This window comes from Taurulus bubalis (assembly GCF_910589615.1).
Source record: "Taurulus bubalis genome assembly, chromosome: 2".
NCBI classification, from domain to species: Eukaryota; Metazoa; Chordata; class Actinopteri; order Perciformes; family Cottidae; genus Taurulus; species Taurulus bubalis.
Genome location: NC_136590.1, coordinates 37,768,292 through 37,790,764, shown reverse-complemented (window position 1 = coordinate 37,790,764; position 22,473 = coordinate 37,768,292). Strand labels below are relative to the sequence as shown.

Below are 22,473 nucleotides of genomic sequence, written 5' to 3'. Positions count from 1 at the left end.
AGTCGCCAGTAATTATACTTCATCAAATACAAATCACTATTTGACCACCCGCACAATTTCCTCCACCCTAACTTCAACATTATAACTTTATACCCGCTGTTCTTATCATTGTCACTGTAAACACTTCAGGTTATCTTATCTGTCGTCACAGCATAGAAGATGTTGTGTTTGGAAAAGCCTGAATAAGGTCGTAGTCATAAATCAAAGAGCAGTCGAAATACCCTGTTAATCCGTACTTTCTTATGTTTGTAGTTTGTAGACAAATTTGACATATTCTTCCTTGAACTAAACATGAATGAGCAAGGAGTTTATTTGTTATATCTGTTTAACAGGTGTCATTAAGTTGGAGGTACTACTATTATCTCTGTATACCTATGTATAAGTTGTGTGTCATTGCGTTTTTAGAATCCTATTTAAGATAGAGATGTTAGTTGAGGTGTGGTTCAGTCCACATGGCCATATGGTATCTGCATCAGAGCTAAAAGAATCAAAAATATATTGCATTCATGTGTTGCTCAGTAACTGTTGTTCCCCAACGGCTGTACACGCTAATGTCTTTTAAAGTTTGAAGATGCTAACATACACTGAATAGAATAAAATAAACACATAGCTGCATGTATATGGACTGAGTGTGATGAGATATTTACAAAGATAAAAAATAGTATGATAACAATAGATGACCATCTCATACAGTTAGGGCTGGACTACTTTCCTAGCCAATGGTATCGGCATTGGTTTATTGTTGATTGTAAAACACAGCAAAACATTAGAAACACGGCATTGCTGCACATATTTTTGCTTATTTATTCATTCTAAATCCCAAGCGATGCCATGTAAAGAGCAACTTGTGAAATATGAAACATGAAACAAACACACATACAGGATTGATTTCAGTAAATTGTATTAGCTGTTGTTTGAGGACAAGCGAATTTCGGTCTGCTGAAAGAAAGATAGAAAATAGCCAAGCTGTCTTGTGATCCATATACATTCATATGCAGTACATTGAGTTTAATATGCAGCAGTCTATCCTTTTGAAAAGAGAAAATATTTGTATTGATGGATGCAAACTCATCAGTGAAGAACCATTTGTGTCTTTAACCTTCTAAAAGTACATATGGGGTTGGACGCTTACTGTAGAAACCTCTCGTTTTTAGACTGACCGGGCTTGGGTGTGTTTACTTTACTCCTTAGACTGTGGCACGATGTTTTATGATTGTTTTTAAGATCTTGTCTTTTATTAGTTTGTCAGTGATGTGCTATATAGAGCAGCCCACTCTTTAGCAAATGCTCTCTCCCTTTAGTAAATGTCCCCGTCTCTCGAGGGACAGCTCCCTGATCTCCACATATGTCCAGTCAAAAGCACATTCCCTTCCTCTCGGTCTCTGTGCTGCTGATCATCCAGGTCCATTACTATGTCCATGTGTACTGATTTTACTTTCTTTAATATATGGAAATGATAAACATCTGTTGAGTTAAACAGAATCAAAACCACAGCACATCACTGCTGCATTGAATATGTTGAGATAATCAACTTGTGGGTGTTTAGCAATGTTTTGGAGTTTAGACCAAGAGGATAGTGTGTACATAAGAGAGTCGAATGTGGCGCGTAGTTTGTGAAAGCTGACATGAGTATAAATGGTGATGTATTATATTTAGCGTTGCACTCTGGCATTGCATTTCTCAGCTTACCTCTGCAAGTTTAATCGCGTTGTCATAGTTCCTTTATGAATGGGATGGAGGTAGCTGTGTGTACAGTTTGTATTTCACCTGTGTGGGTTTTGTTACATTTGTTAGCATGCATTTTGCATTAAAAAGTAAATCTGTAAGTACATTTATTAAGAGCGAGGAACTCATTCTAAAGTTATCACTGAAGCCTTGTCACTCAAGGAGTAGTAGCCTATTGTCTGTTTACTATTTACTGATTCATTTTTCCTACGCATGTTTTGCTATATTAGATAACATGAAGTACGGAGATTGTAATTTTCTCTTTTACGACTTCTAAATACATCAATGTTATTTATATGGCCTGAGTTTTCAAGAAGTAACCGTTGTTCTTTTTCTTCCCCAGGGAAGTGTTTGCAGCACTGACACTATAAAACAAGAGATGGCGGGGAAGTGCTTTGTGTATCACCTACTGCTGAACAGATCACCTTTATGCAAAGGAGCCATGCTAAGAATGGTCTGATGGAAAAGTGAACTGGCAGTGGATGAACATCTCCTCCTGAGGTAACAACAGCAGCACTGTGTCCGTGACCCAGTGCCCGAGGAACCATGATCTCCACAGCTCTCCGCTTACTGGTTCTGGTGTCTTTTATCATTCTGACCATTGTTGGGAACGTGCTGGTGTGTTTGGCTGTGGGGCTCAGTCGTCGACTGTGGCGCCTCGCTAACTGCTTTGTGGTGTCCCTGGCTGTGACGGATCTCCTGCTCGGCCTGCTGGTGATGCCCTTTTCTGCCACTGTGGAGCTGCGCAGCGGACATTGGCCCCTCGGAGGAGCCCTGTGTAACATCTACATCTCACTGGATGTCATGCTGTGTGCATCCTCCATCCTGACCCTGATGGCCATCAGCGTGGACCGATACCTAGCCATTTCAGCTCCCCTTAGCTACTCCCGGAGAGTTACCCCTGTGAGGGTGACACTGGCCATGATCGCCATCTGGGCCTTGTCACTAGCTGTGTCCTTTGTGCCCATCCACCTGGGCTGGAACACAGCGGACTACAGAGTGCAGCACTTGGACTGGGGTATGGGGGATGAGGTCAAGGAGGGACTCTACTGCCAGTTTGAGTGGAATAACAACTATGTTCTCATTTATGCCTTTGGCTCGTTTTACCTGCCTTTGCTGCTTATGTGTGGAATGTATCTTTGCATTTTCAGAATGGCACGAGAACAGGTCAGTGTTTATTTCATTCTGCAGAACATGCAAAGGTGGGAGATAAAAGCTCATAATATAAGGCATGCACTACTTTTTGCATCTGTCTGGGGCTGCTACTTTGGAAATGCAGACTAAATCTGATTTCATATTAGCAACCTGCATTTTAGTGGAAACAAGACATTCAAATAGCATTCACGAAGTCATATTCACTTGTTGCTGAATTAAATCCTTTCATCATCAGATCAGCGCGTGAGCTTATCTAATTTTCCATCTCTAACCTTTTTCCAACTGATCTTTTTAAGGTGCGGCGTATTCGTGCTGCCACTCCATCATTTGCGCGCTCAGCAACGACTGCAGCCACAGCCCGGGAGCACAAAGCTACAATAAGCCTGGCAGCTGTGGTGGGGGCCTTTGTCATCTGCTGGTTCCCCTACTTCACCCTCTTCACCTGCATGGCCATAAAGAAAAAGACGGCCGCCCCTAACACACTTAACTCTGTAGTCCTGTGGCTGGGCTACTTTAATTCAGCGCTTAACCCCATCCTGTATCCAGCCTTCAACAGGGATTTCCGCAGGGCCTATGGAGAGCTGCTTCGCTTCCGAGGACTGTCTAACAGAAAACTGCAGCTTACTCGTGTGTCCGTGCATAAACAAATTAACCTTTCTAACGGACAACGGGTTTCCCAACGGTCTGAGAACCATACAGACACGGTTAACAACGATACTGAGGGGAAGAGCCTCACTCAACATGAGAGAAATGGTATCCCTGATGTGCCACGGTGAAATGCCATGGATGTGTCGTGCCAAAGGTAACACGATTCACAACATGATGAATGTACAAAGCTGTTTTTGCAAGTGTTCCGGACACAAACATGCATGAAGCAAATCCAATGTGCATGTGTTAATAATAATAATAATCAAGGCAATTCACACTCCTCATATGTCTGCTTATTAGACAGGTTTATATAGCGTGCAGCAGTGTAATTCAATATGAAGCACAGGCCGAGCAGAGCAGAGCGGAATGAATAGATGACTCAGTAAGTTTCTCAGAAAGCTGCATAGAGACAAAGCTGGTTAAAAGTTTGCACATTATATATTTTGTCTCCCTCAACCCTGCCAGTGAAAATGAATAAATGACCAGCATGTTGATTTGATATGTAACTGGACAAGTCAAGTATATTTTTAGTACCTGCATAACTGCCACACACAGTCCGGTTTATGAGGAGGATCAGCTGCATTAATGAAGTCACATGATTCATAGTAAAGCTGCTCCTAAAAAGTCTGATTTATTTGGAAGACTACTAGATAAGCACTGCCTCACGTTGACTCACTCGTGCATAGACATTAACAGTTTAAATATCTTGGCACTAAAACCCAATGACATGTTTAGTATAGGATTTGTATAAGATATGGATGAGAAAAGATGAGGAATGTAAATGTGGTCTATACTTGAAAATAAAATTTGGTAAGAAAACACATTTAATTAATTGCATTCTTATAATTAATCAGCTCAATAATTTCTTCAACAGCAAATTACATTTTTATGTTTTAAACAAACTTCATTATTACATATATTTTATTCATTACCTTCTAAACCCATTTAATAAAATATAATTAATCAGTAGATAATTTGATATTGATAAACTTTCACTCTTTTTACTTAGTCTACCAATATATTTCACAAACTGTACTGTATTATACAATGTAGTAGTGGCAGCTTGATTTGGTCCTTGTGATGATTTAAGAATATCTTCAATGGATTTGTGCAGATGGAAATGGTTTTCAAGCACTGTCAGTGAAAAGACAAGGCAAGCTGAGCACGATTCTAATTAGAATTTAATGTGGGCCTTGCTGCTGTGGAAGACACTTTAAGTAGGTTGATAGGTTGAAGCAGGGAAAGGGAATGAAATTCTATTGGGATGAATTGATGACCTCAACCTTGCAGAAGAGGGGACGCTGCTGAAGAGGAGACATTAGATCGCACATCACCAATGTAAGGTTTGAACCTGCAAGCGATCAAGCCAGTAGCTGCAGAGTGACATATAGAGTGGAAGTAATGACAAAAAATTGACTCTTTTTCAGGTCAAGTGGCAGAAGACAAAAAAAAGAAGTGAGAATGGAAATTTCTGGACCATTTATAGGTATTAAATGCAGCTGAGTCCTCTGAACTGAGGAGGATAAAATTGTAATATTGTTCCCATGCATTGTGGGTTCATCTCATGCACAGTAAAGGTATCTTAGATAAGTGTTGCAAGTGCAGCGTGAAAGAGTTTCCTCTATAAAACTAGCTGGAATCCATCCGAAGAGGCTCTATGGCTTTATTTACATGTATTAAGTCTGACTTGGACAACCAAGGTAAAATACATGAATTGTTTACATGCAGCAGTCACTAATGTTCAATTGGAAATTACATCTCAGTTTTAGAGGTGACTTCCTGGAGCAGCACAAAATTCCAAGTTGCAGTTTTTTATTTTTATTTTTATGTTTCTGTTTATGTACTAACTAAATAAGATATAACATGTTTATTCTGTCCAGAACACACCAGAGCCTGCGGTGGGCTGCCATGCGATCTCTATGTAAAGCTCTTGTTTTGTGGCCAACTGCAGCTTAACCGAAAGTTGGGCATGGTTTCATTTCTGGCGGCGAATTGCGGCCAGAGAATAACCAGTCAATCACTAAACAGATTCCTGGGAAATGTTGACCTAAGAATGTATTCACACCATGAAACACGCCTCCCTTTCAGGTCAAACAATGATTGAAGCAACAAAAAAAAGGAAACTGTTTAGGTCTGTGACGGAACAGCTGGTAAGATAAAGGGAGCTGCCTCTTGATGACTTTAGAAAGCTGCGATGTCCCCATAGGGAAATTTGTATTGGGCTCAAATGCTGCACCCCAATGACACATAACATATTGTCACATAATAACATGACACATAACAAATGAGTTTTTAAAACAGCTAAGTTTACATCTAGGACCTTTACACCGCCTACCAGAGGGCAAGAGCTCGTACTTGATGGAGACTATGGGATGAATCAGACTATACTCTCTGTGCTCGCCTGAGAACACACTGCTCATATATGGACAGCAGAGACTTGTTCATTCTTCCACAGACGTATTAGTCCACAGACTTGTTCATTCTTCTGAGCCACCCCATAAACTGTCAACAAGGGTCTCGCGGATAAATATGTTGACCAAGTGAATGTCAAAGTTACTGATAGGAGCAAACGTGGTTGAATAGTTATTCATGTATGACCACTGGACTATAGAAGATGCTAGTTGTATTATTAAACAAGAGATGGATCAATTGAAAAAGAGACGTTTTTTTAATTCATCCAGAAGGTTTTGGAGCTTTAAACACCTGTCGTATGTACAATAAGTGAGCGTTTTCAAGATGTCATGATGTGTTAATCTGTGTCTTTCTTTTCATTCTTGTTTAAAATACATTTAATGGCAAGTTCCATTCATGAATAGATGCTACACACTCAAACCTTATCAGCCTGGTGTCTGTGCTTCTGTAAATGGTTGAGGACAAATAGAGGATGCAAATGAACCTGGATTGAATCCCAGAAAAATTGAGAACAAAAGGAATAATGTGAGAAATAAAAGGAATCACCACAGATTATCACCATCCCAGGGTAGCTAAGCCACATGATAGAACCGACCTTAATTATTTTGATACATAACGAGACCCAAATAATTGTTTCACATGTTAACAGTGAGTTATGAGACTCACAGACTCACAGTGGCTCTGTGTGCGTCATTGGGTGCTTTATGAAAATGTATCACTGGCTATGAAGTGTGTTAATTCAATATTGTGCTTGCCTAAAGCCTGGTGACCGTGCTATCTGAGATGTTGGGTCTCTCATTTTCAATGTGGTTATCTCTGTTTACTCGTGCACTATCATTTCCTATTTTCCTATGTCATTGAAGGCAAACAATTCAACCAGATAGGCGTATTATAGTGTGTACAGTGTTTCAGGAAATAATACAACAGTGGGGATGAATTTGGCTTTTAGGATGGTTATTTCTGCATCAGTTGAGGCTCCAGAGAGAACTCTCTCTCTCTGACACTATTTTAGATGAACTGCATTTTTTAAACAAATCGGGAGAAGTCTGTCCCTTTGATCAATGTGATCACGTTATGAGACATTGCACACCAGAAAGGAGAAACAGCATCCCAATGCTACAACACACATGTTGAGTACCAATTCCAAAGAAACACTAGAGAGAACCAGAAGAAGGATCATTATCACAAAAGATGAGTTATTAATCCTTACAATAACCATGTGAATGGTGAACTTTTAATATGGTAAACTGTGTTGAATTGTGAAAACAAGGAGGGGAAAGTTACACAGCTCAGACAGTCGAGTCACTTCAATATCTATAGTCTACTTCATGCGTATAATTACTTTAACACACAATTCAAGAGCAGGGGCAACACTGAGCACAGCAATGACGGCTACTGCCACAATAGCACAATATTGCAATAATTCTTCTTCCGTAAGAAATACATTTGCCTTTTCATGTCGAGGAGCCCTCCGTTAAAATGTCTATGGCACTGAACTAACTTGATTAAATTCCTGTTAAACTTGGGACTGCCAATCATGGTTCCTCAACTCAGTCGTTTATTTTCTTAATTAAAATTTAAAGTGGGAATTAGTTTGTTGACATTTGTGCATAATCGGTGACCAATAGTAGTAAGGGAATCCCACGCCGTGGATAGGCATGTCTTCAGCTTAACCGGACACACGTTGAGCACTAAATGTTGTTCACGTTTCATGTAACCCGTAAAAGCTATCAGCATGTTGCGTTGGTTTTGACTGTGAAAATAAATACTGGTAGAATTTGTAGAAATATTGCTCTTTAAGCTAAATTTGCCTATTTCATATGTGCGAACAAGTAGCGTTAGCATTTTGGCTAACTAACGAGCTCTGAGGTGAACGTGACCGAGAAGCCGAGGAACCTTGATCTGACCAACTTTCCTTTTATGCCATGCGCGTGTGTGTGTGTGTGTGTGTGTGTGTGTGTGTGTGTGTGTGTGTGTGTGTGTGTGTGTGTGCGTGTGTGTGTGTGTGCGTGTGTGTGTCCCACTGTTACAGGTATGTTGAGTACTGCAGTGTGTGATGATCGCTCGTTAGTTATTTTGTGCAGCCTGCCGACATGTTTGCTAAAATTCCGTCATCACCACAAGGTGGCAGCAAAGCCTATTTCATGGGTTCAATACAGTCTATGGGTATGTATTTGTAAGGGAGCTTTTGAATGACTAATAGGAGTTACACGAGAATATTGTTTTTGTAAATAACTGAATTTATTGGCAAATTCAGACATAAAAATATGTCTATGTCATCTTCCCTGTAGCTGTGTGTGTGGGGGGGGGGGGGGGGGGGGAGGGGCGCAGCCTCAGACCAACAATACAAAAATACAAAGCGATTATCCTTCATTTATTAGCCTGTTCTCATGATTAAACTCCATCGCAAACGTAGATGTGGATAGACAGCTGCTCCACAAACAGTAGAAAACTGCATTTCTGTAGATTTATGTTGTGCTTCTTTGCGACAAATTTCTGGTGTTCGCTCCCTTACTTGTGAGGGTTATATTACATTTGTGACAAACATAGTTCTCAGCATATAACGGAGTATAAATGTAGCCACACTTTGGATCTTTTTGTTCTCTCTGCCACGATGTGTGTCTCACGCTGTAACTGAGCCCATGTCGGTGTGTGTGTGTGTGTACGTGTGCGTGTGTGCATGTGTGTGTGTGTGTGCGTGTGTGTGTGTGTGTGTGTGTGTGTGTGTGTGTGGGCCCCCTAGTGAGGGAGTTTGGCCATGAGGCGGCTGTTGTCTTTTCATAGGGGTGTTATTCACATATTTAAATATGTTCAACCACATTTGCTCATTTTTCCATAAGGGGATTCACAAATATCTGTTGCTAAGTCGATGGTGTCTCTGTGGGGTTTGATCGGCTTTTATACATGAGGACATTGCTGTAATCACTCTGCTCCCTCAATGCGTGTCCACCAGATGGCACAATAAACCAGTTTTTAATGCAGACTTGCACTCTTGAAAGAAATATGTGGGCTTCCCAAGGTCTGTCTTCATGTGGTATGCATGATAAGATCAAATTGAGAAAAGAAGGAATCGTTGTATTTGGTGATATTCTTTGCAAGGTTCCTAAAACATCCTAATTTACAAGATAGCACCCGTATGGCAAAATGAACCAAAAGGGTTGTACTGATTAAGATACCTTACTGGATTTATTGGCAATGCACCAAGTAATTCAAAACAAAACAAGCCTTCATACATGTTACTGTTGGATTGAGACAATCAGCGTTGAGTTCTGGGAGTAGATAAATTGCTAAAAACTGATGATTGCTTTTATTGAATGTAATTAGGCATCGTGAAGAAGAGAGGTTTCAGTCCAGAGGGTCTCTGCTCCTTACAAAGATGAAGCAGAAAGAGATGATAAAAGAAAACAAAGATGACTTTGTAATCGAAGGAAAATAATTCATTATTTAGGATTTTTTGGGGATCTTCCATGTGTATGTTTATTTATTCATTCTATTTACCTATTCTCATAGTAATGCGATGAGAGTGTTTCAATAACCTCATACATTATGCAACTGAGTAGGAGGTAAAGTGGGTGGCGAGGTGCGAACTATTAAAAACGATTCATTTTTTTTCCCTCGCCATCATATGAGTCTGCCTTCTGATGTTGTAAATATGCCACGGTGTTTGATCAAGCTGCTGGCTGGTGTTTGTCAAGTCCCGTGTCCTAAATGTCCCCAGTGGACCTGAACAGGACAGCAGCTGCCACGGATAATTAGACTAATTTCTTCCGCAAGCTGCACCGAGAGGGAATTCTGTTTAGGTTTGCCAATTTGTTAAACACAAACAGGTGAATGAACCGTTAAAGTGTAGACTTTGAAGAGCAGCTCTACATTCAGTGTCTCATTTCCAATCTGCAGATTTCTCTTCTCTCGGTTTGTGCCCAAAAGGCTGTAATGAATTGTGTTGTACCTTCAACTTTGCTCTAACTCAGTGTGCTGTTCAAGTAAAATGGATCTTCTTCTTGTGGATTCTGCTTCCTCAGCACTTCTTTGTTGTACATACATCAGTGCCAGCTGCAACGGAGGTCTCGCTGTGCTACACTGTAAGAACTCAACTGAAAGGATTTTCTTTCTTTCTTTACCTTTTACAAGACATACTGACACTATTGCTGGTTGCTTTTTAGCCACGCCAGCAGTGTGGCTTCATGTCTGTCAGTTATACAAATCGTGGTCCCCACAGGATGAAGTGTAATCACTTTAGTGACGCTAATGCAAAAAGACAAAATGGCTTTTCGTCCAATACCATTTGTAAAACTTCTGACATCAGTGGTGTGTGTTTGGTGACTAGCTAACCAGAATGCTCAATAGAGATGGGAAACACGGTATCTCACACCTGCTGAACATCAGCATTGTGATTGTGAGCATGCTAGCATGCTAAGGTTATAGCATTTAGCTCAAAGCACTCTCAGCCTCACAGTGAGCATGGCGACTCAATCTTGTTAAGGCATTTCAACAGGAGCCTCTGTACAACACTTGGAACGACCACATAACCTTAAACCCATTGCCTATACTAAAATATTGTGAAAAAGCGTTTTGTGTTGCAGCTAAGACATGTTTGCTTTTTATTGTATACATTTCCGTGGGCCTGTGTGTGTGTGTGTGTGTGTGTGTGTGTGTGTGTGTGTGTGTGTTTTCCTGTGCGGGTGTGCGTGGGTCCTGTAATAAAGCAGCTGTTGGCTTTGCCTCGCACTGCCAGATATCTCTGCTCCGTGTCCTCCCACTGTTCTTGTCACTTCCCATCCTTTCTGTGTGCAGACGAGTGCTAAACTCCTGAAGTTTCAGGAGCAGGTTCATTTGAGCGGGCTCTGGGCTGAGGGCTTAAAATCTTAGTGTAGGAGGCGATGCAGTGCTGCTGCAGAGTTCATCTGCTCCCTGCACCCGCCAGCTGTTTATATTGTCAGCGCTGAGAAACCAACCCTGAGGAAATGGAAAATCCAAGGTTTCACTCACTAGGATTATGCAAATGAATAAATGATTGTAGCCTGGATGTGACTTCCAAAGGAAAGCAACTCAGTTTCATGAAAAAGGTTTAGCTCATTTTCTTCATGAACTCTTACACATCTACTCCTTCTTGTTTCTTCTACTCAAGGAATTGGCTTCACTATGGCAACACAATCTTCCCCTAACAAGTGCCAAGGTAATATTTTTTATGCATATTAATATATATTTATTAATACCTTCATATCACCATGGACACTGCTGTTTTTCATGTAACTGAGATTTGTTAATTGTCTTTTCCTTCTCAGATTCTGCCAACATTGCCTGCCAACATACCACATGAGGAAGTGTAACATTATTTGGCCAGGGAATGTGTTTTTTTTAGGAATGTAGATCCTGTTTGTGCGTGGTACATTGGCCAAATTATTAGTTTAGGTTTGTTTGGTTTGTTTGCATGTAGCAAAATGCTACATGGTCTTTAAAGGTTCTGGGTCGTGCTTGTGATGAGGGGCTACATAAATAACTTGACCGCGCTAAAGAGACAGGACCCCAGAAAGGATGCAGAATTCCCTGTTGAAATTTCCAAATGTTTAACTTCCAGGCGTTCCAGGTGTGCGGTGCCAAGCTCAAACACAAACAAACTTATGGGTAAACACAAGCTTAAGAGAATGTTTTGTTCTACGACATAAAATAAAGTTTTCTAAAGGTTCAAACCCTTCTTGTGAATTTGTAAGCGTTTACGTGTCTTAGAAAAGGCGGTTCCTAACAAGTGGCTAAATGAGACTACTAAATGTTAATCACGTCAAACTCTGGTGCGCTATAGCTTTGTTGTACGTTTAAAGCTAACGTTGGCTGTTTACATCTGCCGATTGCATTCGCACTTCGTAATCTTCAGAATCATAAAAGTAGTGTTCATCTGTGAATATTGTCTTGCTGAACAACTTGCCGTGGAGGTATGATGAACTTTTGTTTGCCACAGAGCTTATTTTCCATTTTGAGAGTCCAGTGGTAGAATCCCATTGACTTTCTGTCAAGGGAACCAGTCCATATTAACTTCCGGGTTATAAAAATACATCCCTGCAGCACTCTATTTCTATGCCTACTAATGGTCTCCAGGGAGCAGACATGGTGATATGAATAGTAGAATATGAGTGGGTGGATCCATGAGCCAATGAGAATGTCAGCCAGTTAATTTTTGGACCGACAAAGTGTTTTGCTGAAGTGATGGAAAGTGAATACATTTACTCAGGGACTGTAGTTCAGTTCAGTTTTGAGGTACTTGTAATTTACTCACTATGTAACTTTTTACTTCTACTCCACTACATTTCAGAAGGCTTATAAAATACAATGCATTGTTAAAAATGTAATTAGTGTTTCCCAACCCTTTAGGGATGCGACCTCTCAAAGAGAAGACGTCACAAATGTAGTTGTCAAAAAGGAAAAAAAAGACATGTCCCCTCTGAAGTGGTTTCATTTGCATAACTGCTCGAGGCCCAAAGAGGTCAAAATACCAATGTTTCACAAAAAACGAAAAGATTAGAGAGAAGTCGAAAATATGAATATGACCAATTTATGGTTGTTGTTGTTTTTTCCTCCATTAATTATCTTACAGCCCCTCATATTTACATTGTTACAACCCTTAGGTTGTGAACCAATGGAATCAAGGAGAATTCAGACATTTTACTATAAGTAAAAGCAATACTTGCAAAATCCTAGTATTTGCATAGAAACATACTTAAAATGTCAGCAGTGAAATTATTCATTGTGTAGAATGACCCATTTCAGAATATTATATTATTCAATGATAGTCATTGATGCATTCATGTGTTCATGCCATCCCTTTAATGTTGCAGCTGGTAAAGGAGGAGCTCATTTAAATTGCTTCATATACTGCTAGGTAGTTTAATCTATAATAATACATTATATTGGTGAATAATACATGTCTGTCAACATGTCTGTCTCTTTATGGTTGGCAGCAATATGCTTCTTTTACTGCTTCTTTCAAAATAAAGTGGAATAAAGAGTATCTTGGTGAACTTTGTTTGACTTTGTGTTATAATAACAGTTCATAGATTAACTAATTACTAATATACCGCACATATGTACTCATTTTGACATTTAGGCTTGCACTGTGCTGCTATTTTTACTCTGACACTCTGTGAGTAAAGTGCTCCACCCCTGGGATCCAAACTGAATTGTGCGAACAACCACCTCAAGTCACGAAAGCGACTGTACGGTCTTCTGTTTGCTGTCTTAAAAAACTAAAAAATCCTACGTAGGACTACTAGAATGGAGACACTGGAGGACAGGGGACTCCTAAAATGCAACGGTGAATGTGAGGAGATGAATAGAATCTGTAAGCATTAAATATAGACAAGACAGAGGATGAGGGGAGGGGGGGGGATAGAAGGAGGAAGCACTGCGTCATGCTCTCCTCAAGCATTTCCCCAGTTCAATGGAGTGAGAAACAAAACAAAAAAAAGCTTCACAAGCCAACTGCAAGCTTACATAACCTGCTCCAGAGTCACCTCATGATTGCACCATAGTGACCGAAATATGCAATAAGGATTTACTTTCCTGCCATATGTATGGAAAATAATGATGATGGTGATTAATTGTATTGCTGTAGGCAGCCATTGTTTCTGGGATAGCGTCTGCTTCACAATGTATTTTTAAATAAATTCACATTTTTTGGTTTATAATTTTTTCTTTTGCTTATTTCGCTATTATTTAAACAAAAAGATTGTAAATACATCTACATGTAGATGCACAGAAGTTCACTTGACATATTGAGAAGTTTTTGTCAGGATTCCATGTGAAAAAAAGTGAAAAGTGGTCAGATTGCATTTTTATTCATAAAGCAGACATAACAATGTACTGATGAATGTTTTACTATAAGCTGTGACATGATGACCTCTTGCAAAAAGATATATTGCAGCATTGACATGCCCTTGTACACTGTAAAATGGTGAGAAGATAAGATAAATCATAAAAACTTGACTAAATGTATTTGCCACCGGGCGCTGACTCTGGCTTTAAACTATGAAGCACCCACCTCTAATCCCTCTTTTTCTTTTTCTTTTCTTTTTTTACATCTTGCTGTTAACTGCATCATGGATCATCCAACTATATAGGCTCTGGAAGAAAAAAAGAAGAAGAAAGAGCATTAACCCAACTGAGAGTGAGGATGCACAAAAGCAAGACAGGAGGAGGGAGCACAGAGGAGGGAGGGCGGGTACAGTGGTGGCTGCCCGCGCTCTGCAGTACAGATCTGCTGAGAGCATCAGAGCAGAGCTTCTCCACAGACCACAGCCGCAGGGCTCCTACTGCAGCTCAGAGGAAAACCTCACGCAGAAAAACACACTGGAGGACAACCCGCTACCTCACAAGACAAGAGACGGGGCAAAGAGGAGGACAAGAAAAGAGTGATCAGACAAATACGGAGAGGAGGTGAGAAGAGCCAGAGCAGGTTCTCTGCTTTTTTTGTTTTTAATTGTAAGAACGGAACTTCCAGGGCGCACGGCTCTTCACGTTCTACTTTTGGAGTCCATTTAATAATTTATCTTCTGACGTATTTGGGGTTTGTGGAACACAACTTTGCTTTTGAAAAGTTTGACACACAGGTCTGGATTTTATTTGCAAATCAGCATTTCAGCCCATCTGGCTCTTGTGGCAAATCAAGCACTATTTCAATACCTGCCTCTAAACTTCACCACGGTGCGTCTGCGTGTGCGTGTGCGTGTGCGCGTGCGTGCGTGCGTGTGTGTGTGTGTGTGTGTGTGTGTGTGTGTGTGTGTGTGTGTGTGTGAATAATGGTTGAGTTAACTCAGGTGTATCTGTGTGGAGGGGAATATACATTGTCCTTCAGTACATTACACATGTTTATATTTTAATGTTTGATATATTTTGAAGGTGAATATATAATTAATCTAATTTCTTAAATTGTTTTCTCTTCACAAGGATCCCCATAAATGACCTTAAGATGTCACATTGCAAGAACAACTGAGGCAGATTTTTCTTTACAATAAGGATCTCTCCCCTCACCACAGCAACACCTGCTGAAAGGACTTTGTGGAGACACTGGCGAGGTCGAAACTCTTTCAAGATATATTGGAGGACACAGTTTTCCCTGGTGAAGCCTCTGCCCCATCTGCTCCGTCTGCCACTGCCCCCACCTCAACCTCAGGATGGCTGGCTGTACCTGCCGCTGCAGACAGGGGTTGCTCAAACTAATCCAGTCCCTGCAGAGATTGGTCTCAGGAACCCTCACAAAAGGTACTGTGAATTTTGACTCTTACTCCATTAAGAGTAACACACACACACACACACTATACGGGCTAGCACAATTTGGCATTTTGGCAGTTGTGATACAATAGTCCCTAGTTTTCATGTGTACCTGATTACATTAAACAAAACTCAATTGTAATGTCAAAATCCACCAAGTTGAATTCTTTGAAGCGCCTGCCTGTACTGCAGCTTTCAAATTGATTTTTTTTTATAATGGCATCACCATGTTGTTCTGCTTCATGCAGCTGCAGCAGCCATGTGGTCAAGGTCAATATTCAACTCCCACATCAGCCAAAGGGAAGTCTATTCATCCACAGCCTTGTGTTTTGTGACAGTGGTCCTTGAGACAAACACTGTACCCTGCTTTGCAAGTCTGTAACACTCTCAGCTCTTAATGTCTTATTTTCTGCCCTGTCTCAACAAAACTGCATTGTGAATTACGTTTCAAGGGAAACATATTTTGTCACGGAATACGTTTACTTCTGACATATCATGAGTTTCAAAAAAGTCTGCGAAAGTCCACCTAAGGAGGAGGTCTGGGTGTTGGATGGATCAAAAAACACCTGGCCTTCACCCAGGAGACCGATGGTCCATGTTGGTGGTCCAAGTAGTTTTGTTGCTTAAGTCCGAGAAGATTTGCATTACTGAGTTTAGACTGCTTCGGGATAAGCACAGGAATAGTATGACACAGTGTACCTGGTGCTGTGCTCATGGCAGCTATATTGAACCATCGGGTCAGATGAGCTTGATAGAGTTCAAGCATTTGTGGCTCTTTAAGATGGAGCCCATTAATTATCAACCTGCAGGTCAGGTCCCGAGATACATACTGGATGAGGGGGGTCACAAGATATTTCCGTACACTTAAATTCTGTTCACTTTTTCAGACTTATCTATATTTATATGCTTTTCTTTTGGGGAAATACTGGATATTTAGGTCTTTTTATAACTGCCTGAAAAGGAATATCCACTCTTTGGCTCACAATGCCAGAATTCCTGAACACACTAAAGCCATTAAGTGTAATGAGGTCATAAGTAGATCTTGTTTCAAGGAAAATAGGTTGGAAACCTCTGATTGAGAAGACCAGCAGATAATGAGCACTGCTACAAAAAGTTATAATATGATTTGTCAAAAATGATTTGCTAGTCATGCTTTTATTTAAAATATCTTTTAATTCCATCTAAAATTGTACCTCCCACCAGTTCACCTTTTTTGCGTCCCCACACACGTATTTTAATCAATGTAAAATGAGCCGGTAAATAAGAGCTTTTGTAGCGGTTGGTTTGTTAATAATGCACATGTTCCTGCCATGGATGAGGCCCCCTCCTGTATGATATCTGGGTACAACCTCAAGAGCCAAATAATGAGGTCATGTGTACATCATACGTACTCAGTCGCAGTGCACTCTCAACCTCTTGTCATGGTCGTCATCTTTGTGTTAAAAGCCCTAGTTCTCGCTCTCCTCACGACCTCCCTTCATCCTCAAGTTGAAAGTTACTTTGCACCTTAACAGCAACAACAACAACAACAATAACAACAACAACAACAACAAAAGCTGAGTCACCAAGTCAGAGTGCAGCTGTAAGTCAGTCACGAATGCTAAAACACATAGACCTGCTCTCACTTCCAGAAAAGAAAAACTGGTCCGATATAAAATGTAAGATTAAACCGACACACATATGAACATAACATTGTTGTGCAGGTTCAGGCAATGCTTCGCTTAAACTGTCATTGTGAGCCGTGATACATTTTTCCTTTGTCTTCAACAATACAAATGTAGTCTCGAGAAGCTGATTGTCTAATCAGGCATTTGGATACGCTCTAAATCGTTGGCAAACATACCCATTGCCAGGAATTGATTTTTTCAAAACCAACAAGCTATTTGTGAAAACACAGCTTCTGACAGCATCCCAGAAATCCATCCAATTTATACTCTGTTTTACCTTCATACTGACTAAACTCTCACATAATGCACATGCCTGGCTACCTGGGATGTGGTTGTCCAGTCCATTGGACACTGCTAAAATCAACCTAAGAAGCACATGAAGTATATGCATTTTCATTAAACTAGTCATGTGATATTAATAAAACGTGCAAGTACTGCAATGCAAAGAAAGTATGACTTTAATGATACCTGCTGAGAGTGAAACTATGTTCTAAATTGGTAGGTTTGTCAGTTCAGTGCTATTCTAGAAATAATACAGCCTACTTATGGCCGCATGGGTTGACAATCTAGGTCATGCGATGCGGCCACATATCTGTAGAATCTAAAAACTGAGAGACTGCGGACTATTCAGCCTTTTATACAATGCAGAAATATGTGAACAATTCCAAACCTACTTTTTCAATAATGGGTTTATCTTCAATGGCTCGGACTAATTAAAGTAAAGTAATAAAGTGGGGAAACTGGTCTTAATGTTAACACATGTGCTATCCTATATAGCATATTTTGCTATAAGAAGTGACTTTTTGGCTTTGTTTGGGGCAAAGTAAGAGACAGAGACAGATCTTGAAGGTGACTGTCTCATGCCGAAAACAATATTAAATCCAGAGCAATAATTCCTTCATCTCTGTGCAGAAAATATTAAAGTGAGAGCACAAATACTAATTCAAGAGCAGAGAGCCAGGGTTTTTTCCTCCATAAAACCTCCTGTGCTCCGGACATTATTTGTGGATGCCAGTTATCTTGCCCTCTGCATCCTCAAAAGATGAGCAATGGATGAAATGGAGTGTGAATTCTGTTGAACATCTAGTCCCCTGACATTGTGCCTCTGCACATGTTTGCTGCTTCTCCTCAAATCTTCTTATATGCGTTGCTGACTTTAGCACAAGGCCCCGACCTTACGTTACATAAAGCTTTGGGTTTGGGCGATCTTCAAAAACGTGCTTTGGTGTATTTCTTTACATTTTCAGTTTCTGTGTAATAATTCGAACAGCAATCAATAAATCTAATGCTTTTGCAGCAATTCATTGAATCTTGAAGTCTTCCTCAAGCTGCTAGTGTGACAACTGTGAGTACTAAGAATAGCCATGTTTGTTGTTTACAATTATAGTGATCATTTTGGAGGCATGGCCTTGAAGGGGGCCCCTGCTAGCGTGAAGTTAGTGCTGCTAGCTACTTTCATTAGAAAAGAGTTGTCATCACTGGTCGGGGCTTTTTGCTTGAGATGCTTATGCATCTTAAAGGGCAACAAAGGGGTTGTGTCTTATTTTATCTTCATTATTGAATGTCACTGACTTAATTAGGTCCCTCTAGACAAATAAAAAATTGTCTAAAATGGGAATTGATTCTGACATTTCAGCCAACAATGGGAATTTAGTTATTGTATGTTTTTTTTCCTGCTAGTTTGAGAGAAAATATGGATAGCACAATAACACTTGATGTAGTTTATAAGTTTCAAAGAGTGAATTGTGCAATATCAGCTTCTCATCATAATATCAGCTTGTGTAAAATAGGTTGACAGAATAACAGATTACATCACATATTGTACACATGTTGCAGTTATTGAATCAATAACTTATATAAAAAAAACATAAATAAAACATGTCCATCCAACATTCTCTAAATCATACAGTTGTAAAGAAAAGTCATATAAAGATTTATTTTTGTTAATACATAATACCAGTTTACAAGTTTGTGAGTTAGACTATTTTTTTAGCATTTGTTTACATTCAGAGTAGGTACCTTTAATTTCTTTCCAAAATACATTGTGGGTATATTCTCAACCAAAAGAGGACGGAGAGCTGCATTTACCTCATGCCAGGTTATAAATGTAATGGAAATCGTCTTTCTAGATTTTTAGCATTTGAGACCTGCATGCTATCATATGCACGGAAGAAGGCATGAAGATATGCACACATGTTCACCTTCACACACGCAAGCGTGTTAGGTACTGGAAAATGTACGACCCTCATCTCCAGCACACAGTAGTTTGGTTTGTTAAGCACATTTTCCTGCACACACCTATGACATGAAGCGTAAAACTGCCTAATCACCTTTAAAATGTTCTACTTACTAATGCAGCAGCATGTTTATTCATTTTCAGACCTTTAAACATTGCAAGCTAGAGTTGTGGGTGGGAGGTGATGTGCCTTGGGCCCAAAGCTAAAGCACACATAATCTTTGGTCTCTAGTGGCTCATGTATTTGAATACTGAAGGTTATACTCTTGTTTAGTTTGGCTTTTAAAAATGTATCTGTTGTAATCTGTACGACTGCAACAAAAAGGAGGCTTTTGAAAGCTGTCGTATTATGAGAAAAACTTGTTCCAACAAAAAGTGATAATTCAATATTAAAATGTAAACGGAAAATTGATACTGGATTGAATATATATATATATATCAATTAGATGTAATGACCCTGAATTGACAACAATTGATAACATCTTATGTAGCAGTAACCTTTGTTAATAGGGCTATGACCAGTATATCTTAAACTGGCCAATCACTGCAACCTTGAGGTAAATATTTCTGACCGTATGACTGTCCACCACTTCTACTACTGTTGTATATCGTTTGAATTGTATTTAAATGCTAAAAAGTAGTTTGGCATTCAGCATTATCCCATATTTGTCAAATATGGCCAGAATAGCCACTGTTCATATACAAAGTCATGGTTTATGAATCATGGTGAGTTGTGGTGATCATGGTGATTATTTTAAAGCTACTGAAATAAACACGTTCTTGTGTTTACACCATATTCCGTACGGACTCGGGTCCTATTGGAAACCGTAGGAGTGTAGTTGAAGATGGAAACCCTCTCATCCGGCCCCATGCTGCACCTGTCTCTAGTTATTACAAGACACATGTGTCCTCTAAGTGCATAACCTTGCAGCAAGAGTCCCATCATGCCCCACTGCGGAGACTGATTGAGATCTATGCCCTGTGTTGTACCTCGACCATAGCCCTGCAATGACCGTAAAATAATGGTCAAATTACCCAGCGTCCCACTCTGTTTGCAACTTGTCCTCCTCCAAAACTCGATCTCCTCCGTCTCCTCTTCTACTGGAGGAAGCAGTGGATTGAAGCTGACAGTGTGTGTCTCTGCTTTTAATTTTTTACATCACCTCATGTAACCGTCTTCTTTGAGATTTATTTTTATCTTGTGCCCCCACTGTGTGTTTCATTCTCCACATTAATGATTTCCACCCTCAATGTTTTTTACTATTTCATATGTTTTCATAGAATCACCTTTCAATGGACACGTATTTGGCGCAGTCAACAGCATGGTGACGTTTAGAGTTGTTGTAGGGTACTATAGGTACTGCATTGTACCACATGCTTAAATATTGCTGTTCATTTTAATAGTATTGTATTTAGTCAAGAGCAATGAGAGCTTTTTTGGTGACCCAAGATGCTGATTGTATCAGGAAATACTGTACACTGCTGCCACCTGTTGTTCAGAGAGTAATACCACAGCATAACAAAAAAGGAGGGAACGCTGAGCTCTCTGTTGAGTTGTGACTGTCCGTGTGACTTGAGCTGATGCGGATATAATAACCATCATATATGTCATCGAACCGATAGCCATGGGTTCAGAGAATGCCATTATGAAAGCTATTTACGTGAGTCTATTTGTGACCGTGCTGACTTTTCCCTTCATCAAAAACAAATTTGTCTGAAAGCCCAACTGGTTCTAATATGTTGTATGCATGTGAAAGAGGCAAATTGAGGAGAGCAGAAGAAACAAAATGATGTAATAATGAGACCAGAGAACCAGGTCTGAAACTGCCAGTTCATGTCCGTAGATATTTCAGCGATTCCCTAAAAAAGAGTGTTTTTAAGCGTAGCTTTTCCTATACCTCCAAATTGAATTTGTTATTGGATCACATATAAATAACCCTTTCAGTTGGAGAAGTGGGAATCTAACTAACGACATGTCCGAAATGACGTGGTGGATGAGTTGGCTTTTAACTCATTTCCGATGTGTTCTTCAAAAATCACATGAAAGATGAATGCAGTGGGAGATTGAAAGAGTGGAGAAAATACTGAAATAAAATATGTAAGAAGTCATGCAAACATTCATTGCTTATTATGGATGTGAATTGGCATATTGATATGGATAAAACGAGTAACACTTGATGAATCTTGATAAAAGAAGCTGTGTGTTGTATTGGTCTTTCACCTCTTCAACAATGTCTTTAACCCAGCTGTGACCAGTGAGTCCTGCCTGCCGGTGTCGGACTGGTGTAGATCATGAACTGCTTAAAGGATAATGAGGAGATTATGAGGTCATGCCGCTGCAGTGCAGTGTCACTGTGCAGGATGATACGGTGCAGAAAGGCCGTTCCAGATGGCAAACATCTGTCATGGGGATCACAGCGGGTTGCTTATAGTTTTCTGAATACTTAGTTCTCCATCTGCATGTGTTTGTGCGTGTGTGTGTGTGTGTGTGTGTGTGTCGGGGTGTATGTGTGTGTGTGTGTGTGTCGTGTACTACGTGTGTGTGTGGGGGTCGCGGTTTGTTTGTGTGTGTGTGTGTGTGTGTGTTGGAGCGTCAGGGGCCTCGTTTCTATTCACGCAGCGGAGGAGAAAGATTGTTTAAACCTCCATGATATTGCTTGTGATGTTCATTTATGCTTTGCGGTCTCAGGAAGAAAAATTCATATTTGAAAGAAAAATTAAATGCATTATTTTCACATGATCGATAAAGGTGGAGAGGTAACTTTGTATTATAGTGTGACAGCATTGGTAGGGGAAAGGGCAGTAGGATCCCGTGAGAAGTGTGTATTTATCAGAATTATGCATGACTTCATGTTTAGCCCTCCTGTTATGACCTGTTTCAAAGTTTGAAGTTTCTAGAAAAAATATCCCCCCCCGCAGGTTTATATTACAGAGATGACGTTCCCGCAGTGAAAGTGGAGGCTATAAGGGGTCAGAAGGGTCAAGTTTAGACCATCTCTCATGTGGCCGTCCCCCACACCTTCCAGACTAAACAATGCATATCTTCTCACTTTCCCCCTAAATACACCGGGAACATCAAAGTAAGGGTTTCTTTCATGTCTCTCCTAATAAATATGGTATTATAGGATTTCTAATAGACTGACTGAGACCCTTACTGAGAGTGACACACAAACACATTTCATCCCAATCTAACTACCCCACCTGTGCGAGAAATACAGATACTATTTTGACGGAAACCTTTTTTTTCCCCGCGGGAAAACTCCGCCCACGCTTAGCAGGGGAGGTGAAACATACAAAGTTCTACCAACTTTACTGTCTGCGGATACATACAACTCAGCAGCTGACTGTAGACAACATGAACAACATAAT

General features: G+C 40.1%; 2 protein-coding genes across 2 annotated transcripts in view; both read left to right on the top strand.

Annotated features, from left to right (window-relative positions):
• Positions 1–2,271: 2,271 nt before the first annotated feature.
• hrh2b (histamine receptor H2b) lies at positions 2,272–3,700 on the top strand (the record flags this gene model as incomplete). The annotated part of the gene is made up of 2 exons (XM_079214076.1): positions 2,272–2,892; positions 3,177–3,700. The coding sequence occupies 2 exons, from the start codon at positions 2,272–2,274 to the stop codon at positions 3,654–3,656; spliced, it is 1,101 nt and encodes a 366-aa protein (XP_079070202.1). The 3' UTR covers positions 3,657–3,700.
• Positions 3,701–15,104: 11,404 nt separating this feature from the next.
• The window catches only part of kcnip1b (Kv channel interacting protein 1 b), a gene marked incomplete at both ends in the record, with an annotated part of 16,294 nt that continues 8,925 nt past the window's right edge, over positions 15,105–22,473 (top strand). The window contains one exon of the mRNA XM_079214023.1: positions 15,105–15,192. Within this exon, the coding sequence (XP_079070149.1) occupies positions 15,105–15,192 (88 nt within the window). The remainder of the gene's footprint in view (positions 15,193–22,473) is intronic.